The 21,004-nt window shown below is 33.2% G+C and overlaps 2 protein-coding genes across 4 annotated transcripts in view; one reads left to right on the forward strand and one right to left on the reverse strand.

The window, feature by feature from the left end:
- Positions 1-21,004, forward strand: part of IFT74 (intraflagellar transport 74) — an 89,027-nt gene that overhangs the window by 15,007 nt on the left and 53,016 nt on the right. For all 3 annotated transcript variants that reach the window (XM_049623280.1, XM_049623414.1, XM_049623352.1), the window contains exons 4-8: positions 2,051-2,099; positions 3,565-3,663; positions 3,823-3,883; positions 10,251-10,310; positions 11,849-11,910. In XM_049623280.1, coding sequence (XP_049479237.1) covers positions 2,051-2,099; positions 3,565-3,663; positions 3,823-3,883; positions 10,251-10,310; positions 11,849-11,910 — 331 coding nt within the window. The remainder of the gene's footprint in view (positions 1-2,050; positions 2,100-3,564; positions 3,664-3,822; positions 3,884-10,250; positions 10,311-11,848; positions 11,911-21,004) is intronic.
- On the reverse strand, positions 16,964-20,834 carry LRRC19 (leucine rich repeat containing 19). Its single transcript, XM_049624294.1, has 4 exons — positions 20,745-20,834; positions 18,622-19,135; positions 17,784-17,969; positions 16,964-17,292 (listed from the first exon to the last, which is right to left on the reverse strand). Exons 1-4 carry the CDS (start codon positions 20,823-20,825, stop codon positions 16,964-16,966), a joined length of 1,110 nt encoding a protein of 369 aa, XP_049480251.1. The 5' UTR covers positions 20,826-20,834.

Genomic DNA, 21,004 nt, shown 5'->3' on the forward strand with positions numbered 1-21,004 from the left:
AACGCTAAAAAAAAAAAAATAGTACTGCAGTACCATATTAGTTAGCCAAGAAGTATAAAGAGGCCATTTTATTCAATTTTTATTCCTTGATTCACAAAATTATGGTGATGGTTAAATAAAAGTGCTGTGAAAATACACTGTGAACTTTAATCTTCATTTTTCTAAACATGGAGCTTTACTATAACTTGAAGAAATTGGAAATAATTTGAAGAAAAGCTCAGGAATGAAAATTAGGTTTCTAGTACTACATAGAAATATTCTGAAATATTTTTTGATTGTTTCCATATCAAAATTACACTATTAAGGTATTTGTGTATTTATGATAAATGACTCAAGAAGTGTTACTTTTCTAATAATTAATAATCCATTATAATACGTAACTTCTTAAGTAAGGAATTGAAGCTAACACATTTTTTACTGCATCTTTCCTTAGGCCTATGTATGTGTTTAAAAAAGCATAATGGTACACTTATGATTCAAAAATTGGTCTGTGATACATACAAATCAAAGCATGGTAAACTGCTTTATAACGAGTTTTTTATTTTCTGTATTTGTGACAGATGACTTATCAGGGATGAAGATATTCTACTGGGACAAAATTAATTATAAGATATTATGCTACCTTTTGTAATATAGTATGCCATGCCTTTCAGGAGACTTAAATTTTTTTACTTTATTATAATACCACTTAGCTCACTAAATATTAAAAAACAATTATTTAGTGGTATGTGGGTGGCTCAGTTGGTTAGCGTCTGACTTCGGCTCACGTCATGATATCACGGTTTGTGAGTTTGTGGGTTTGAGCGCTCTCTGCTGTTAGTGCAGAGTCCACTTTGGATCCTCTGTCCTCTCTTTGCCCCTCTCCCACTGGTTCCCCCTCTCTCTCTCAAAATAAATAAACTTAAAAAAAAAACAAAAAACAAAAAACAATTTTTTAGAAATGCTTGCTTGATATCAATACTGTGAAGAAATGTCAAAATTATATCATTGTCTAGTCTTCTCTCCCTCTTCTGATCATAGACCTCACAGTTACTACTCTCTATCCTTACTTTTTCCACTTTGCAAGGTCACCTCTGTCAAGGTTTGGACATTTAACCTAGGGGTACTTTCTTAGTCCTGCTGAAATAACTGAAATAAGATCATGTTTCTAAAAAAAGGGTCTCTAAGACAAATTATGAAAAATCATAATCTCTTGCATTGAGAAATCCACAGTCTAAATCTTCACTGTGCTTTATGATAGTTAATAGCTACTTGTAGCTATTTAAATTTAAATTAATTAAAATTAAATAAAAGATTCAGTTCTCTGCTATCATCAGCCACATTTCAAGTGTTTAATAATTCCAAGTAGCTGCTTTATTGGACAGTGTTGGTATAGAATATTTCCATTGTTGCAAAAAGTTCTATTGGATAACCCTGTTCTAGACTTTTTAAAAAATATTTATTTATTTTGAGGGAGAGACAGATTGAGAGAGACTGCAGGGGTGGGGGAGAGAGAGAGAGAGAGAGAGAGAGAGAGAGAGAGAGAATGAATGAATATCTCAAGCAGGCTCTGCACATGCTCACGAACCATGAGATCATGACCTGGGCTGAAATCAAGAGTCAGCCACTTGACTTGTTGAGCCACCCTTGTGTGCCTAGACTTTCTTAGATTGAGTTTGCATTCAGTTAACCTGACCTGTAGAGTGTACTTCCTGTCTTAACACCGCTACCTTTAGTCCCATTTTTGTGATCTTAATTCAAGTTTCCATTATGTTATGATGCTAAGATATTAGTTCTCTTTTCCATTTTTTTTTAAGCAAGCTCCACACTCAATATGGGGCTTGAACTCATGACCCTTAAGATGACAAGTCACGTGCTTTACCAACAGAGCCAGCCAGGCACCCCAGTCGTCTTTTCAATTGATTGAATCTGTCATCTTGATTATCAGATTTATTGGGGCATAAATAAGGACTCAACAGAATTATGGAGTGTAATTGTGGTTGTGCTTTGGCTTTACTATTTTGGTGGTATTTCCAAACTGAACACTAATAATTAAAAAAAATTTTTTTAGGTCCCCAGAGGCAAATTTTAGACAAATCTTATTATCTTGGACTTCTTCGGTATGTTCAATAAACATTTTTTTTTTTTCCTATGCATGGTCATGAAGTTTTAACGCTGGTGCTTATTAAGATAGTTAGGTGTCTGTTGATTTTTAAGAATTATGTTGTGTTATAATTTCTGGTTAATTTGGCTGTGCTACAAAATATATGAGATAATACAAATAGGTCGAGATTTTAAATTGTATTTGTTTGCATGTGTGTGAATTAATTTATGTCAAGTTCACTATCATATAATGATAAGAATAATCTTTTATTATGCTTCTTTCACTAACTACTATGAAATATATTATTCATACCACTGAAATGTCATCAGTTGTATCTAATAAGAAAGGGAAAATGCATATACTTATTTATAATATTTTAGTGCAGAGTTTTACATAAATGTATAATTGGTCAGTTGCCACAAATGTAACCTAATTTTAATTAATTCATGAAGTTCATTATGTCTCTAAGAATGAAGCTCTAAATTGAGAACTTTGTTCGTATTCTTTATCTACCTTTTTTTGCTCAGATGTCCTACTGTTCAGTCTTCATTTTTCTGCTTTATTGTATTTTGTTCTTGGCTCATCATCTATATCTTTGTCTACTATTTCCATTGCATTTAATCCATCCTTCTATCATGTCCTAAAACCTCTGTTTTCTTTTTCATTTCTTCTGCAGTCTTTTGTTTGTCAATTATCAGGATCCTTTATGGGTCTCAAACTTCTAGAAGGCAATAGAGAGAAGTGTAGGTTTTCCCCACCACTCCTTAATGCTAACATTAGCATGAGGCCAGCACTTACATAGCATCTCTTCATATCCAGCCACTTTTTAATCAAAAGAAAGAAAGGATATAGAGCTATTTTTCAGCATTGCATATCCTCACTTTTCCAGGATTTGTGCTTCTGTATCAAAAAAATGGGTCTAGGTATTTTTGTAATTGTTTGACTCTATAGCACTAGTTCTCAACTGTCCATGATTTTTGCCCCCAGGGAGCATTTGGTGATTTTTGGACATATTTTTGGTTGTCACAGCTAGGGTTGGGGGTGTGTGCTACTGACAACTTGACCAGGGATGCTGTTAAGCATTGTACAGTGCATAGGATAGCCCTTCCCCACTGCCAGAGTATCCTTTACTGACCTAAACTGTCAGCAGTGCTGCTTTTGAGAAACCCCACCTTAAAGAGTAGCAGGAGCTGTGAGGATGACAATTAGGCATCTAGTTGTGTCTATAGATTGTTATTTTGACCAGGCTTACATTCTGGTCCTATTTCATCTTAATGATCAGAAAATCTATTTCAGTTTCTTATCATTTGGGATATGCCTCATTTTAGTCAAACAGGCCACATAAATTGTTTTTCTTTCTTTAGTGAAATTTCACAAAACCATTTATATTATTGTTACACATTTATGAAAAATTTGCTTGACTAGAAAAGCTCTTTTCTGGATTAGGATTATTACTGACTTTTTTATTTCTTTCCATTTAGAAGTAAAATAAGTGAACTTACAACAGAAATTAATAAACTTCAGAAAGAAATAGAAATGTACAATCAAGAGAATTCAGTATATTTGTCATATGAAAAGAGGTGAGTAGTTTTGCAGTTAAAATTATGCAAGGTATTTTTAAGAGCAATATTCAATGTAATATGCTTTAGAAGTTTAATACCAAATTTGTAATTATACATAATGTTTATAATGTTCTTCTTATTTAGGTGTTTATGAATGTATTTGTTTTATGCTTACAGAGCTGAGACTTTAGCTGTTGAAATCAAAGAGTTTCAAGGACAACTAGCAGACTACAATATGGTATTTGCCCTTTTCTGAGATTTTTTTGAATATTTCCATTGTTTTTTACCACTTCAAAAAATATTATTTTAGATACTAAATAATACATGAATACATGCTTATGGTGAAAGATTGTAACAAGGGAGAGTATAGAGATTAAAGCCTCCCTTTGCTTTGTCCCTCATTTTTCTCACCAGAAATCATTTGGCCTAACAGATATGTATTCTTCCAGTCTTAAGAAAATACATTTACTTGCAGATACATATTTTCCCTAACAGTATTAAAATAATCATTTTAAAAGTAGCTAAAATTTCTTGGGTACTAACTGTCATTTCTGTAAAAAAACATTTTATCTCTCTATGGGTGGTTTTTATCATGAAATATTAAAAATTTTAATTATGTAGTGCACAGATTCTACCTCCATTCTTATGTTTCATCCAAAATACAGTGGTTGCCTTCTGCCAAAATAGAGTATGTAACATAAACATAGTTCCACCAAGGATTTTTCCTAATGTTTACTTTCTGAAGAAATAATTTCCTTGGCTTTGTTCATAACTGTCGCAATCTTTGGGGTGGTCTTGGCCCCATTACACTTTTTAGTGTCAGAATTTTCTTTCTTCTAACTCTGTAGGTGCTCTAGACGGCAGTGGCATTTGGTCTTAAAGGGGAAAACTTTTATCTCACTTCTGTTAAAAAATAGTGTTACATAAAACAAGAAACATTCTATCATAATGGTTAGGTAAATTATGCTATACCTACTTGATATTGTTATATTGTACTTATAAACAAATTTTGCTGCTTATGGAATACTGTACTTCTCAAATCTGTTTAACTGTATAATCCATAATGAACATTTTGTAGAGCCTAGTATTCAGTACAGATTTTTTTTTTAGTAAATGTTTTGTTCTGAATATGAGGAAGTTTTTTATAAAATATGAAATGACATTAGATAAAATCATTTAGCTGTACTGGAATGCATTAGGTAAATTACTTATGTAAAGATATTAATGTGTGAAATATGTTGTTTGCAGGTATAGAGACCTAACAACTGATACAGGGAAAACATTTAGCTGATATCTAACATATAGTAAGATCTCAAATGTTAGGTTTTATTAGTACTTACTATTCATATCAGAAGTGAGATATTATATAAACTAATACATAGTACATTAATAAAGCTTAGTGTTTCAGAAAAAATTATACCCAAATAATTTGCTTTTAGTAGCCTTCCTATTCATCCATTCATCCATTGATGGACATTTGGGCTCTTTCCATACTTTGGCTATTGTTGATAGTGCTGCTGTGAACATGGTGGTGCATGTGTCCCTTCGAAACAGCAAACCTGTATCCCTTGGATAAATGCCTAGTAGTTCAATTGCTGGGTGGTAGGGTAGTTCTATTTTTAGTTTTTTGAGGAACCTGCATACTGTTTTACAGAATGGCTGCACCAGCTTGCATTCCCAAGTAGCCTTCCTATTCAAATTCTGGTTCCACAACTTGCTAAATGTCTTTATCTGCTCTATTTAGAACTCTGCATCCCAAAGCAACAGAATATACTTTCTTCTCAAGTGCACATGGAACATTCTCCAAGATAGATCACATACTGGGTCACAAAACAGCCCTTCATAAATATACAAGAATTGAGATCATACCATGCATACTTTCAGACCACAATGCGATGAAGCTTGAAATCAACCACAGGAAAAAGTTTGGAAAACCTCCAAAAGCATGGAGGTTAAAGAACATCCTACTAAAGAATGAATGGGTCAACCAGGCAATTACAGAAGAAATTAAGAAATATATGGAAACAAACGAAAATGAAAATACAACAATCCAAACGCTTTGGGATGCAGCAAAGGCAGTCCTGAGAGGAAAATACATTGCAATCCAGGTCTATCTCAAGAAACAAGAAAAATCCCAAATACAAAATCTAACAGCACACCTAAAGGAAATAGAAGCAGAGCAGCAAAAACACCCCAAACCCAGCAGAAGAAGAGAAATCATAAAGATCAGAGCAGAAATAAACAATACAGAATCTAAAAAAACCGTAGAGCAGATCAACGAAACCAAGAGTTGGTTTTTTGAAAAAATAAACAAAATTGATAAACCTCTAGCCAGGCTTCTCAAAAAGAAAAGGGAGATGACCCAAATAGATAAAATCGTGAATGAAAATGGAATTATTACAACCAATCCCTCAGAAGTACAAGCAACTATCAGGGAATACTATGAAAAATTATATGCCAACAAATTGGACAACCTGGAAGAAATGGACAAATTCCTAAACACCCACACACTTCCAAAACTCAATCAGGAGGAAATAGAAAGCTTGAACAGAACAGACCCATCCATAATCAGTGAAGAAATTGAATCAGTTATCAAAAATCTCCCAACAAATAAGAGTCCAGGACCAGATGGCTTCCCAGGGGAGTTCTACCAGACATTTAAAGCAGAGATAATACCTATTCTTCTCAAGCTATTCCAAAAAACAGAAAGGGAAGGAAAACTTCCAGACTCATTCTATGAAGCTAGTATTACTTTGATTCCTAAACCAGACAGAGACCCAGTAAAAAAAGAGAACTACAGGCCAATATCCCTGATGAATATGGATGCAAAAACTCTCAATAAGATACTAGCAAATCGAATTCAACAGCATATAAAAAGAATTATTCACCATGATCAAGTGGGATTCATTCCTGGGATGCAGGGCTAGTTCAACATTCACAAGTCAATCAACGTGATACATCACATTAATAAAAGAAAAGATAACCATATGATCGTGTCAATCGATGCAGAAAAAGCATTTGACAAAATTCAGCATCCTTTCTTAATAAAAACTTTCAAGAAAGTCGGTATAGAAGGAACATACTTAAACATCATAAAAGCCATTTATAAAAAGCCCACAGCTAACATCATCCTCAATGGGGAAAAACTGACAGCTTTTTCCCTGAGATCAGGAATACAACAGGGATGTCCACTCTTCACCGCTGTTGTTTAACATAGGGTTGGAAGTTCTCATCAGCAATCAGGCGACAAAAGGACATCAAAGGCATCAAAATTGGCAAAGATGAAGTTAAGCTTTCACTTTTTGCAGATGACATGATATTATACATCGAAAATCCGATAGACTCCACCAAAAGTCTGCTAGAACTGATACATGAATTCAGCAAAGTCACAGGATACAAAATCAATGTACAGAAATCAGTTGCATTCTTATACACTAATAATGAAGCAACAGAAATACAAATAAAGAAACTGATCCCATTCACAATTGCACCAAGAAGCATAAAATACCTAGGAATAAACCTGACCAAAGATGTAAAAGATCTGTATGCTGAAAACTATAGAAAGCTTATGAAGGAAATTGAAGAAGATATAAAGACATGGAAAAACATTCCGTGCTCATTGATTGGAAGAATAAATATTGTCAAAATATCAATACTACCCAAAGCTTTCTACACATTCAATGCAATCCCAATCAAAATTGCACCAGCATTCTTCTCGAAGCTAGAACAAGCAATCCTAAAATTCATATGGAATCACAAAAGGCCCCGGATACCAAAGTAATTTTCAAGAAGAAGACCAAAGCAGGAGGCATCACAATCCCGGACTTTAGCCTCTACTACAAAGCTGTAATTATCAAGACAGCATGGTATTGGCACAAAAACAGACACATAGACCAATGGAATAGAATAGAAACCCCAGAACTAGACCCACAAACGTATGGCCAACTAATCTTTGACAAAGCAGGAAAGAATATACAATGGAAAAAAGACAGTCTCTTTAACAAATGGTGCTGGGAGAACTGGACAGCAACGTGCAGAAGGTTGAAACTAGACCACTTTCTCACACCATTCACAAAAATAAACTCAAAATGGATAAAAGATCTGAATGTGAGACAGGAAACCATCAAAATCCCAGAGGAGAAAGACCTCTCTGACCTTAGCCATAGCAGTTTCTTACTTGACACATCTCCAAAGGCAAGGGAATTAAAAGCAAAAATGAACTATTGGGACCTTATCAAGATAAAAAGCTTCTGCACAGCAAAGGAAACAATCAACAAAACTAAAAGGCAACCAACGGAATGGGAAAAGATATTTGCAAATGACATATCGGACAAAGGGCTAGTATCCAAAATCTATAAAGAGCTCACCAAACTCCACACCCGAAAAACAAATAATCCAGTGAAGAAATGGGCAGAAAACATGAATAGACACTTCTGTAAAGAAGACATCCGGAAGGCCAACAGGCACATGAAAAGATGCTCAACGTCGCTCCTCATCAGGGAAATACAAATCAAAACCACTCTCAGATATCACCTCACGCTAGTCAGAGTGGCCAAAATGAACAAATCAGGAGACTATAGATGCTGGAGAGGATGTGGAGAAACTGGAACCCTCTTGCACTGTTGGTGGGAATGCAAACTGGTGTAGCTGCTCTGGAAAGCAGCGTGGAGTTTCCTCAAAAAATTAAAAATAGACCTACCCTATGACCCAGCAGTAGCACTGCTAGGAATTTCCCCAGGGGATACAGGAGTACTGATGCGTAGGGGCACTTGTACCCCAATGTTTATAGCAGCACTCTCAACAATAGCCAAATTATGGAAAGAGCCTAAATGTCCATCAACTGATGAATGAATAAAGAAATTGTGGTTTATGTGCACAATGGAGTACTACGTGGCAATGAGAAAGAATGAAATATGGCCCTTTGTAGCAACATGGATGGAACTGGAGAGTGTTATGCTAAGTGAAATAAGCCATACAGAGAAAGACAGATCCCATATGATTTCACTCTTATGTGGATCCTGAGAAACTTAACAGAAACCCATGGGGGAGGGGAAGGAAAAAAAAAAAAAAAAGAGGTTAGAGTGGGAGAGAACCAAAGCATAAGAGACTGTTAAAAACTGAGAACAAACAGGGTTGACGGTTGGGGGGGGGGGGGGGGGGGGAGATGGGTATTGAAGAGGGCGTTTTTTGGGATGAGCACTGGGTGTTGTATGGAAACTAATTTGACGGTAAATTTCATAAAAAAACTTAAAAAAATAAATTTCTTTATCTGCAAAATGCAGATAATATCTACTTTATAGAGTAATTGTTAAAATTAAGTGATACATATGATGGGTCCAGAACAATGTTTGGTGGAAGGCAAATATGTTAGCAATTGCTATCATTGCCTAACTTTTTGAAGGAAGCTTACCTGGTGTTGTGTTTGTGCCTTACCTTGTTGGCTTTTTTGTTGTTGTTTTTAATTTTTAGAAGACCAAGCAAATCATTTTGTATTCTCACTGGTATAAATTTGTAAATCTGTTAATAGGCTCTCTGCTGCGGAAAAGAGAGTGACTGACATTCCCCAAACTTTTTGTCTTCTTTAGACACTCCTTTTAAGGTCAAACATCTTTTCAAAGCAGGCAAAGCTCACTTTGCCACCCTAAAAATGTGACTGGCCAAATGCATAGTGTGTACTTAGGTAGCTCAATATTTGTTTTTATCTTAGAAGATAAAATACACTATAAACAGTAGCTAAATTATGGAAAGAGCCAAAATGTCCATTGACCGACAAATGGATAAAGAAGATGTGATTATATATACGCAATGGAGTATTATTCAGAGATCAAAAAGAATGAAATCATGGGGTGTCCGGGTGGCTCAGTCAGTTAAGCATTGGACTTCAGCTCAGGTCATGATCTCACAGTTCATGAGATCGAGCCCCACATTGGGCTCTGTGCTGACAGCTCAGAGCCTGGAGCCTGCTTCAGATTCTGCGTCTCCCTCTCTCTCTGTCCTTGCCCACTCACACACACTCTCTCTCTCTCTCAAAAATAAAATAAAACATTAAAAAAAATTTTTTTTAAAAGAATGAAATCATGCCATTTGCAACAACATAGATAGAACTAGAGTGTATTATGCTAAGCAACATAATTCAGTCAGAGAAAGATAAATATCATATGATTTCATTCATATGTAGGATTTAAGAAACAATAGTTAGAACATAGGGGAAAGGAAGGAAAAATAAGATAAAAACAGAGGGAGGCAAGTCATAAGAAACTCTTAAATACAGAGAACAAACTGAGGGTTGTTGGAAGGGTGTTGGCTGGAGGGATGGACTAAATGGGTGATGAGCATTAGGAGGCACTTTTTGGGATGAGCACTGGGTATTATATTTAAGTGATGAATCACTAAATTCTTCTCCTGAAACCATTACTACACTATATGTTAACTGGCTTGGATTTAAATAAAATTAAAAATAATAATAAAATTAAAAAAGATAAAATATTTAGAAGTAATAATAATTAAATGACTACTTATTGTTTTAAGATTGAATACCTATTTATGAATTATAGAGAAAATTTATGAAGACTAACAGTGTTTTATTTTTGTATCTTTGTTTTTAGTTGGTAGATAAACTTAATACCAATACTGAAATGGAAGAAGTAATGAATGATTACAACATGGTAAGAAAATTTAAAAGTATAAGTAATAGATTTACATAGATCATATCACCCAAAACAAAGCATTTATATCTAGAAATGGTTTGATAAAACCTTACACACTTTATAGATAGGTATTACTTTGATCTTAAATATTTCTATTATAGTTGACTTCCCTTAGTTGCATTTTTTTCCATTAAAGATTTTAAAGTAATCTCGATACCCAATGTGGGGTCCAACTCACAACACCAAGGTCAAGAGTTGCATGCTTTACCAACTGAGCCAGCCAGTGGCCCCTTAGTTGCTCTTTTTAAATTTCTTCCTATTGGTCATATCTCCCTAGTAGATGCTTTAGTATCTTTCTACAAGGCCATGTTTGAACTGGTCTCACACACAGCATTAGTTAGGGAGTCTTGTCTGTATTTCCTTACATATAAATTAGTTTGCAATACTTTTGTTTCAGTATTTGCACAAAAGGAACTGACTACTCACTGGAAATACAGTTGCACTTTTACAAAGTTTTATAAGAAAGAGAGAAAAGTGAATAGTTATATGATGCCAGACAATACTACTTTTTGATTGATAAATGATACTTTGTGTTCAGTGTTCTTAGATTCTTTGGTAGATGACAAAAAGATAGAAGCTAACTTATTTTGATTACAAACATTTAGGAGAAACTAACATACATATAGCTTATAGTTTATATAACTTATAATTTCTTTATATAACTTTTATATAGTTTATAATATGGCTTAGAGCTTATACAGTCAGACTATTCTGTGAAAACATAGAATTTATGAAATGACTTTCTAAATTAGAGTTCTAAAAACATGATAATTTTGTGAAATTAGTCTTAACTTTAGAACACAGGAAAATTCCCAACTTAAATATATAGATAGATAGATATATTTATATTTATATAGATTTATATAAATCTATATTTATATAATCCTATATATATAGGATTTTATTTTTGAGTAATCTCTGCACCCAGTGTTGGCCTTGAACTCAAAACCCCAAGATGAAGAGTCATGCACTCTACCCACTAAGCCAGCTGGGCGCCACTAAAAGTATATTTTTCATGACAAATGTAAAATGTGAAAACCTCTTTATGTGTTTTGTCAGTTGTTTGGGATAGGTCAAAATTCTAGGCTGAATATGCTCCTACACATAGGAGTACTCAGGGTAAAATTCTGAATAATTTAAGAATAAAACTTGCGTTGGCCCTTAATTCAGCATATTACTAATCAACTGTTGAACAGCCAATAAATAATAGATTCTGTTTACATAAATTAAGTTTACATTGGATTATTTGATAGATCACTAAAGAACAGTGAATATTTTTGGTTTGAGATTACAATGCCTGTGAAAAAGACTTCCTTTTCCAGGGTTGTAGTTCGTTCAGTGAAATAAGTACCGTTTTTTTTTTTTTTTTAACTTTGACAGTGGCGTTAGGATTATGATAATCTCTCAAGTTGTTTATGACCAGCATACCTTTTAAAGAAGTAGCTCAGTTGAATGGTAATTTTTATCACTAACTTCTGTGTTAACTCTTTATTCAGCTTAAAGCTCAAAATGATCGAGAAACACAAAGTATGGATATCATATTTACTGAAAGACAAGCGTAAGTACAATCCATGTAGAAATCAAACATTTAAAAATGCACTGTATTAGGCAATTTAACTTTGGAGTCCTTTATTTCCTGATAAATTTTCTCGTATTCCTCTGTTACATTTTTTTATTTTAAAAATTTGAATATTTGCAAAACAAATTTTATTGTTTATACATTTGTTATCTTCATTTACCACTAAGAAGCCAAATCCTGTATAAATAAAATAACTACATAGATTAGATAAATAAAATTTCTGTTTTAAGTACTTTAAAATCTAAGATGGATGAGAACATCTCCATCTCTGCCACTTTTAATTTTATTAATTTTATTTTATTTTTAATTTTTTTAAGGTTTATTTATTTTGAAAGAGGACATGAACAGGGGAGGGGCAGAGAGAGAGAGAGAGAGAGAGAGAGGGAGAATCCCAAGCAGGCTCTGCTGTGTCAGCGCAGAGCCTCACTCAGGCTTGGTCTCAGGAACTGCGAGAGCATGACCTGAGCCAAAATCAAGAGTCAGATGTTCAACCAACTGAGCACCCAGGTGCCCCTACCACTTGTAATTTTAACCTGAGCTTTTTAACTATTTTGAATTATGATATTTAAGTCCCAGCCTAATAAAAGGGACATTATTAGTGAGCTTTTTATATTATTTCATTTTTCAATTATTAGTTTATAATTAATAGTTATATTAATGCATATATATGTATATATGGATCTTTATATATAACATGTTTAAAGAACATGTGGCAGTGACAGCAATGTCTACAAAGATGTAGATGTGATGTGGTTATCTTAGTCCGTTTGGGATGCTATAACAAAATACCATAAACTTTGTATTTTATAAACAACCAGAATTTGTTGCTCACAGTTCTAGAGGCTGAGAAGACCAAGCTCAAGGCACCAGCATGGTCCCATTCTGGTGAAGGCCCTCTTCATGGTTCATACCAGGCATTTTCTTGCTGTATCCTCCCATGGTAGAGGGGGTCTGTGGGATCTCTTTTATAAACGTGCTGATCCTATTCATGAGTGCTTCAGCCTCATTACCTAGTCAGTACCCAAAGACTGCACCTACTAATACCTTTGGGGGTTAGCATTTCAACCCAAATTTTGGAGTGACATAAATATTCAGATAACAGCAGTTAACATAATTATTCTTCATTGATTTTTAGCCTTCATTAAATACTATTTAAGGCAATGCAAACATAAAAAGATAAGCTATTATACACACACCCCATACATATTTTGTCTCAGAATTTTATCAGTATTAATCTCTTTGAGAGCGAGGATAATAAGTAACCATAATTACTGAAATTCTGTAACACCACATATACTGTCCTATTACTTATGCATGTAGAGTAAATATTTGATAAAGAATAGGATGTTTACAGGTAATTTTAAAACATTTGGAAGATAAATATAATTTTTCTGTTGATTAAAAACAAAAGAATCTCTTTTTCCTCATCTATCGTTTGATGCTGTTATAAAGTGTGCCTTAGAAATTACAAATCCTGGAAGTCCCTTCCCATTTACAAAGCAAATTCCATATTTATGGTGACCAGGTTGTTACTAGAAAATTTTCTTTTTTACTGTTGTTTTTGTTCTGGTTTTAAACCATTTAGCAAGTATTTATCAATTACCATACATAAAATACTCTCCTAGGTACCTAAGGAATAAATAATAAACTGTAGTCCATTTATATTTTATAACGGACTTTGGTAAAAAAAACTATATAAAGTGTTTTTTATAGAGTTTAGAACCTTTAGAGTCTAGAACATTTAGGTCCTCATTTCCTCATTTATCTGCAGTTGTATAATATTCAAGTCAGATTTGTATATATCATATGTACATGTTTTATAGATATTTCATCCAGAAAGATAACTGACAGATTATAAATTTAAGAATGCCACAGGCTTTATGTCTATTAGGTTCATTTAGTTGAGGAAAAAGTTCTTAAAATATGGTAGTTTGTCCTGAAATGTGAGAACTTTCAAACTTAATATCGGCGGTTTGTAATTGAGGCTGAGTGAAATTGGTTCTCCTGACCCTTTTAAGCAGAAAATTAAATTAAGAACAAAAGTTACCTTCAATAAGTTTACTTTTATATGCAGAGGGATAGACTTACTTCATGTGTTAATCAGATGGTCAACATCTCAATAACACAAGGCTGTATCTTGACCACATTCAAAGGGAACAAGTAATTTCATACCTTGAGAAGGCAAGTCTAAAAACTTTTTTCATTCTCTTTTATAGTACTACCATTTAGTGATTTAGTGTGGTGACTAAACCATCTGGTTTATTATGTAACACCTATTAATAATAAGTTAGTTATATTATGCAGCCTTAATATATTACTACAGCATTAAGAAACTTGGTTTTAATTTAGTTTCACATGCCAAAAAAAAAAAAATTTAGTTTTGCATGCCAATATTCAATTATAAGAGTTTTAAGAGAATAGATGTAGTTTGCTCATGTAGTATTTCATTTTACTACATTTTTTTCAGTATTAATATTTGGCTCTTAGGAAATGATATTTTGGTAAAATAATACCTTTTTAGAAAAAGGTGCATTTTTGGGAATGCAACCTGGTGCAGCCACTCTGGAAAACAGTATGGAGGTTCCTCAAAAAACTAAAAATAGAACTACCCTATGACCCAGTAATTGATCCACGGGATACAGGTGTGCTGTTTCGAAGGGACACATGCACCCCCATGTGTATAGCAGCACTATCAACAATAGCTAAAGTTTGGAAAGAGCCCAAATGTCCACTGATGGATGAATGGATAAAGAAGATGTGGTATGTATATACAATGGAGTATTACTTGGCAATCAAAAAGAATGAAATCTTGCCATTTGCAACTACGTGGATGGAACTGGAGGGTATTATGCTAAGTGAAATTAGTCAGAGAAAGACAAATACCATGACTTCACTCATATGAGGAATTTAAGAGACAAAACAGATGAACATAAGGGAAGGGAAACAAAAATAATATAAAAACGGGAAGGGGGACAAAACAGAAGAGACTCATAAATATGGAGAACAAACTGAGGGTTACTGGAGGGGTTGTGGGAGGGGGGATGGGGGTAAGGGGCACTAAGAATCTATTCCTGAAATCATTGTTGCACTATATGCTAACTAATTTGGATGTAAATTTAAAAAAATTTAAAAAAAAAAGGTGCATTTTGTTTCCATAATTATCTCTTATAATTGAGATTTAAAACAATAAAGTATAAATGATATTATCTAGTAGGAAATTTTACATGTAAAACATTTATGTCCTTTATTGAAAACATGTTTTTATAAACACAGACAAATATGCATTATAAATAAGTGAGTTCTATTTGACAGGGCATATATATATCATCCTTAACAGTTTTTATTTTCCTCATTAGACATTTGAGCTGAATTTACTATTGATATAATGGCTATTCTGCAGAGTATAACATATATCTACATTATTTTTAGTTTCTTTTTTCTAAGAAACTATTAGGTGCATAGGCATTTTGAGAAATGACACAAAAATAAAACAGTGTATTATACGCTTATGTTCCCATCTCCCAGCTCCATCAGCTCATATCCATTCCTGCTCCATACAGACCTCTAGGCACTCACTGCTGCCTTCCCTGTATTACGATGAAGTTCTAAAGATACTGTATTATTTCATCTATAAATGTATTTTATTTTAGTGTTTTAGAGATGTTCTTTTCTCTAAAAGATATAGATAAATACACTTAATTTCCACCCATATGGAAGGTAAAAATGATGGATTGTTTTTTACAGCTTTTAATGCCACTGTTTGCATTAAGTTGTTAAATTATGATTGCAGCCACCTGAATTAGTAAATAATAAGAATTAGTAAATAATTAACTTCAGACCCTTCCTATAATAGTTTAAGGCCATTGTTGTCCAAACTACATTTTTTGGACCATTAATGTGCTATGAACTCTTTATGGGCATACTTCAAATAAAGGGTTTTGTTGTCAAGTTAAGTTTGGAAAATTCTTAAAACTTGGTTCTTGAAGAGCAGAGTATTTTAGCTTAGTAGAGTTTCAAATAAGTCATATGACAAAGAATCTTGTTTCACTTTGTTTAAACTCAGTATTTCCTATAGGAATTCTGTAGTAATTTGACCATGTACCTTTTTTCCCCCTTATAAATATTTCTGGGCATTTTTCTGGAAATTAATATTCTGTAAAACAATTTGGGAAACATTGCTCCATCTACAGGATCCCAACCAGCTGTGCCTGGACCATCAGAAATTTCTCATGTCCAGCCAAATTCATTTGAATAGAGTTCTCCTAAGAGAGGTAAAAAAAATAGATTTTTAAAAACAGGATTCACAGATACTTGTGATAGCCACTTTGGAAGCCACCATACTGTTCAGTTGTGACGATCATGCATTATGGTGATGGTCTTTCTTTATAGACAAAATCAGTACTTTTTTTTTTTTTTTTTTTTTTTTTTTTTTGGAAATCAGTAGTAACTTGTTAGGGATTGTGCTTGGACATTGTGCCTGGGCTTTAAGTTAGTACTAAATTTTCAGGAAATTTATTGTGCTAATTCTGGAAGCATTGAAAAAATATTTTCCAATTCCATGAATTCATCCTATGAGCATAAATCAATCTTAGTCCATTGTATATTTAAGCTTCTTCACTTTGACTTCTCATATCCAAAACCTTTATTTTTCACTTACTCCAGTCAATAAATGTTAATATAATTTAATATGTAGTGAATCAAATATCTGGGCTAATATGAGAATCAATTCATTTTAATTAATGAATAATTTACTTTAGGTCTTTTTCTTATTAGGATGTATGGTCTCCTGAATACTGCTGAGAAAAGTAATGCTTCTGTTGTAACTGTTAGCTACCGGATAATGTTGTTTACTATATTTGCACATACTTGCTCAGTACCAATGAGAAAAACATGATTTTATGATATTCATGTGTTGTAATTAATATGAAAGTACTACTAGCCACAGTTTGGTATGTCACATGCCTAATCTCTATCTATGTCTAAACTGTGAGTGAGCCAATAACATTTTTAAAGAATCAAACATTGAAGAGAATTAATTTTCTTCACGTAATTCATGAGTATCTATATATTTGTCTTCAATAAACCCATCATCGTCTATTACAAATGAATGTAGTTGTTCAAATATTACTGTAGTTTCTTCAGAGTTTGTATGTGAGGCCTGTGAAAGAGAACTTGAATTTCCAGTAAAACCGTCTTCATAGGTTTCTGCTTCATGCTCTTCCAGGCGATGATGATTGTAACTAAGCAGAAAATTATACCATATTGGGCATTTGATAGCAATAAAAATGAGGAATGAAGTCATCAGTACAGTGACTACCACACCGAGAAGAAAAGCCCAGCTTTTTCCAAGAAGTTTATGTTCTTAATGGGAATACCGAGAAAGAGAGAGAAAGAGATTTTGTTAAATTGACAAAAATAAAATAATCATAATTACATGTCCTAATAACTCCATAGTATTGGTATTAGAAATAAACACACATTCTAATTTTCTTTAAACAAAAGTTACTAAGACTACAATAAATTAAGATATTTCATAGTGTGGTGAGAAAATACCTTTTTTTCAAAATAGCTACCTATCTTTGCAGATACTGTTTATCAATTCACCTTAAAACATTATTGATTTATACCTGTTGAGAATTGTTACTTAACCAGTCAAAAGTAAGGCTCAGAGAAGTTAAAGAAGTTGCATTATGGCATTGGATGGTAACTGGCAGAACCTGGTTTGGAAGCCTAGTATTTTGTAAATCTTTTGTTTAAATGAGGAATTGTTCTTTTACATTGTTTCCAGAAATTTAAAATTCAGTTTATTTAGTCTACTGCCCCAATATTAATATTTAAGACCAGTACATTACCTGAATTTTTTAAGTTGTTCAAAGAGCTGTTAAATGTTGAATTGTTAATGGACTGAGAGTGGTTATAAAGATCTTCATTTATAGGTGGAGAAAATTTTGAGTAACACTCAGCATTGTATGGTACTGTTGTGATACTATAGCGTTTCAGGATATCTGGGTAGGCACATGTGGTGATGTTCTCATTTTCTGGTAAATCAGAATTAAGATTTGTTACGGAAAATAGGATGAATAATATTAATAAATTTTTATAGCTAACATTTTATAATTATTTTTACCTAGAATTGTTGGTAATGACCTGTTGTCATTAAAGATATATATATGAAAGAAACTCTTGTATTTGCCTAGCAACACTATAAGGGAAAGATTCATATTCTTGTTTATTAAGTTATTTTATGAATATAGTTCAAGTGTAATATGTTTATTGTTTAGTTTATGTATTAAAGTAAAGATGGTATGATTAAGATTGTGGTGAAAATTGATCACAGGCAGAGCATGGTTTACAGTTAAGCAAATAGGGCACCTGTTTTTATCTACTCTCTGGCAGGATATCCTAAGAAAAGGAAATACCTAAAAAAAATTACTCTTATGTATTCACACTGCAAACTTAATACATGAAGTGATAGTATCATTTCACATATATAGAACATTTAAAATTTTTTTTTTTCCTGAAAGGCAGAGGAAGAACATCTATTCAGCAATTACTTTTCAGTGTTTCTTCCTGCTTCCCTTAAACAGGAATAGTTTCTTTTTCTTTAAAACATGAAGTGAGAGACTTTCCTGGGGTGGAACAATAAAAAATCAATCACATTTTGGTTTTGATTAAATTATGTTAGCTTACCTAGTGTCACATTTGAGGTGTTCAACCATTTCTGCAAATTCAGTAGACTACAAGAGCAGTTCCATGGATTTCCATATAAAATTATTGATTCCAGATGAAACATTCGTGGTACATCAAAATAGCTTATCAAATTACCTTGCAGATTCAGAAGTATTAGGTTTTTTAGAGGCACAAATATATCAGGATTCAGTTGAAATATTTTGTTTTGACAGAGATGTAACTGTTTTAGTTTATTTAAGCCTATGAACGCATCCTGTTGAATTATGTGGATGGAGTTTGTACACATATTTAAAATTTCTAGGTTGGAGAGGTTACCAAAGCTGTTATTATATAACATAATGATATTGTTCTCAATCAAATAGAGTTCAGTGAGTAAAAAATAGGTCTGTAGAACCCTTATGTCTGTAACATTCAGAGAAATTTGGTTATAACTGAGATCAAGTATAGTAATGTTTTTATTGATATCCACTGGAATCAACGAATAATTCATTTCAGTGAAATTATATTTGACTTCCTAAAAAAGAAAAAATCAGAAATTAATTAGGAAAAATATTAACAGAATTTCCCAAATTTTCATATCCAGGTGATTAGATATTTAGGATAAAATAGTTTTAGGGAATATTTCCTCTCTAATATTTGATGTTACAGTGTAAAAAAGGTAAAGAAAATACTTTTATTTCTTTATCGGGATGAAATACTGAAGATTAAGGAAATTCTGATACATGTAATCGAGCAAAGATCTTCTAGTTTACCATATATACTTTGTGTTATTACAGAAAGAAAGAATATGGGTGTAATTCCATTTATGTATGTGGAAATACATGGCAAATAATAATTCTCCTATTTAGTACTTCATTTGTGCAGATTTATAATGAAATTTAAAATTTGTTGTTTTTAAAAATCAGAGCTACCAACACTAGGGCTATTAAATCATTAAATCATTCAGAAATATTACTCAAGATATAAATCTATAGAATTAACAGCTCAAAGTTTTGTGTTTTAAAAGAAAATATTTATTGGGGCACCAGGGTGGCTTAGTTAAACGTCCAACTCAACTCTGGCTCAGGTCGAGCTGCGTCCCGGGCTCTCCACTGGGCATGGAACCTGCTTAACATTCTCTCTCTTCCTTGCTCTCTGTCCCTTCCCTGCTTATGTTCTCTCTCAAAAAAAATGAAAATACATACTTTATTAATTTTTTTAAGTAATATCTGTACCCAGCATGGGGCTTGAACTCATGATCCCAAGATCCAGAATCATGTCCTACTGACTGAGCCAGCCAGGTGCCCCCAGAAAATATTTATTTTATAACAGAAATTGAACCATGTATTGAATTTAAGAGCCAGGAAGCATGAAGAAGTGCTTTCCTTATTTGGGTATAGAGCCAAAAAAATAGTTCTTATTTTGACTATTTTTGCAATTGAAGTATCTCCCTAAAAACAATAATGTAACAACAATAATTTTCCTCATAAATATATGATTTTTTAAAAAAAAATTTCCTACATTTTAAAAAGTAGTGTTTGGGGGTGCCTGGCTGGTTCAGTTGGTAGAGCATGTGACTCTTAATCTTCAGGCCCTGAGTTTGAGCCCCACTTTGGGAGTAGAGATTACTTAAAACAAGACAGTGGTGTTTATGTCCTGAAACTAATCTCACATTTTATAGTGAAAACTTTTAAAGAACTAAGTTAAAAAAAAAAATGGGGGCACCTGGGTGGCTCAGTCATTTGTGTCCGACTCTTGATTTCGACTCAGGTCATGATCCCAGGGTTGTGGGATCAAGTCCCACGTTTGGCTCCGTGGCTGAGCATTGAGCCTACTTGTTTCTCTTTCTCTCTCTCCTCTCTCTCTCTCCCCCCGCCCCCCATTTGCCCCTTTCCACCACTCGAACATGTGCTCTCTGTCTAAAATAAAAAAATAAATAAAAAGCATGTGTTTTCAATTTATAAAAAAAAATTTATAGACTGCTTTTGTCAAATTAGAATCCAGCTTACATATCACAGATTTTGAATATAGACAGCTAAACATTTGGTTATGATAGCTTGGATTTTTTTTCTTTTATTGTCTTGGGATATTTTACTAAATGTACACAAAGTATACCTTTGAAAATATTGGTTGTAAAAACTTACTGTTCTAGAAGACTGGCTGTCATCTGATAACAATAGCCTGGAGAGGGGCCAAAACAAGATTGTGATGCATGTAGTTTTCATATCGCAAGCCTGATAGAAAAGAGAGTATTTCCATCTCAGTAGGATACTAGAACTTTAGAGATGATTGAGGACATTTTTATTTCCTTTTTTCTCCTTGTAAATCCATTTTTTCTTAAAATATGTAAAATGTAAAACAAGTACATGTCCCTGAACTCTTCCTTGCTCTCTAATCTTAACAA

Source organism: Panthera uncia, chromosome D4 (genome assembly GCF_023721935.1).
Source record: "Panthera uncia isolate 11264 chromosome D4, Puncia_PCG_1.0, whole genome shotgun sequence".
NCBI classification, from domain to species: Eukaryota; Metazoa; Chordata; class Mammalia; order Carnivora; family Felidae; genus Panthera; species Panthera uncia.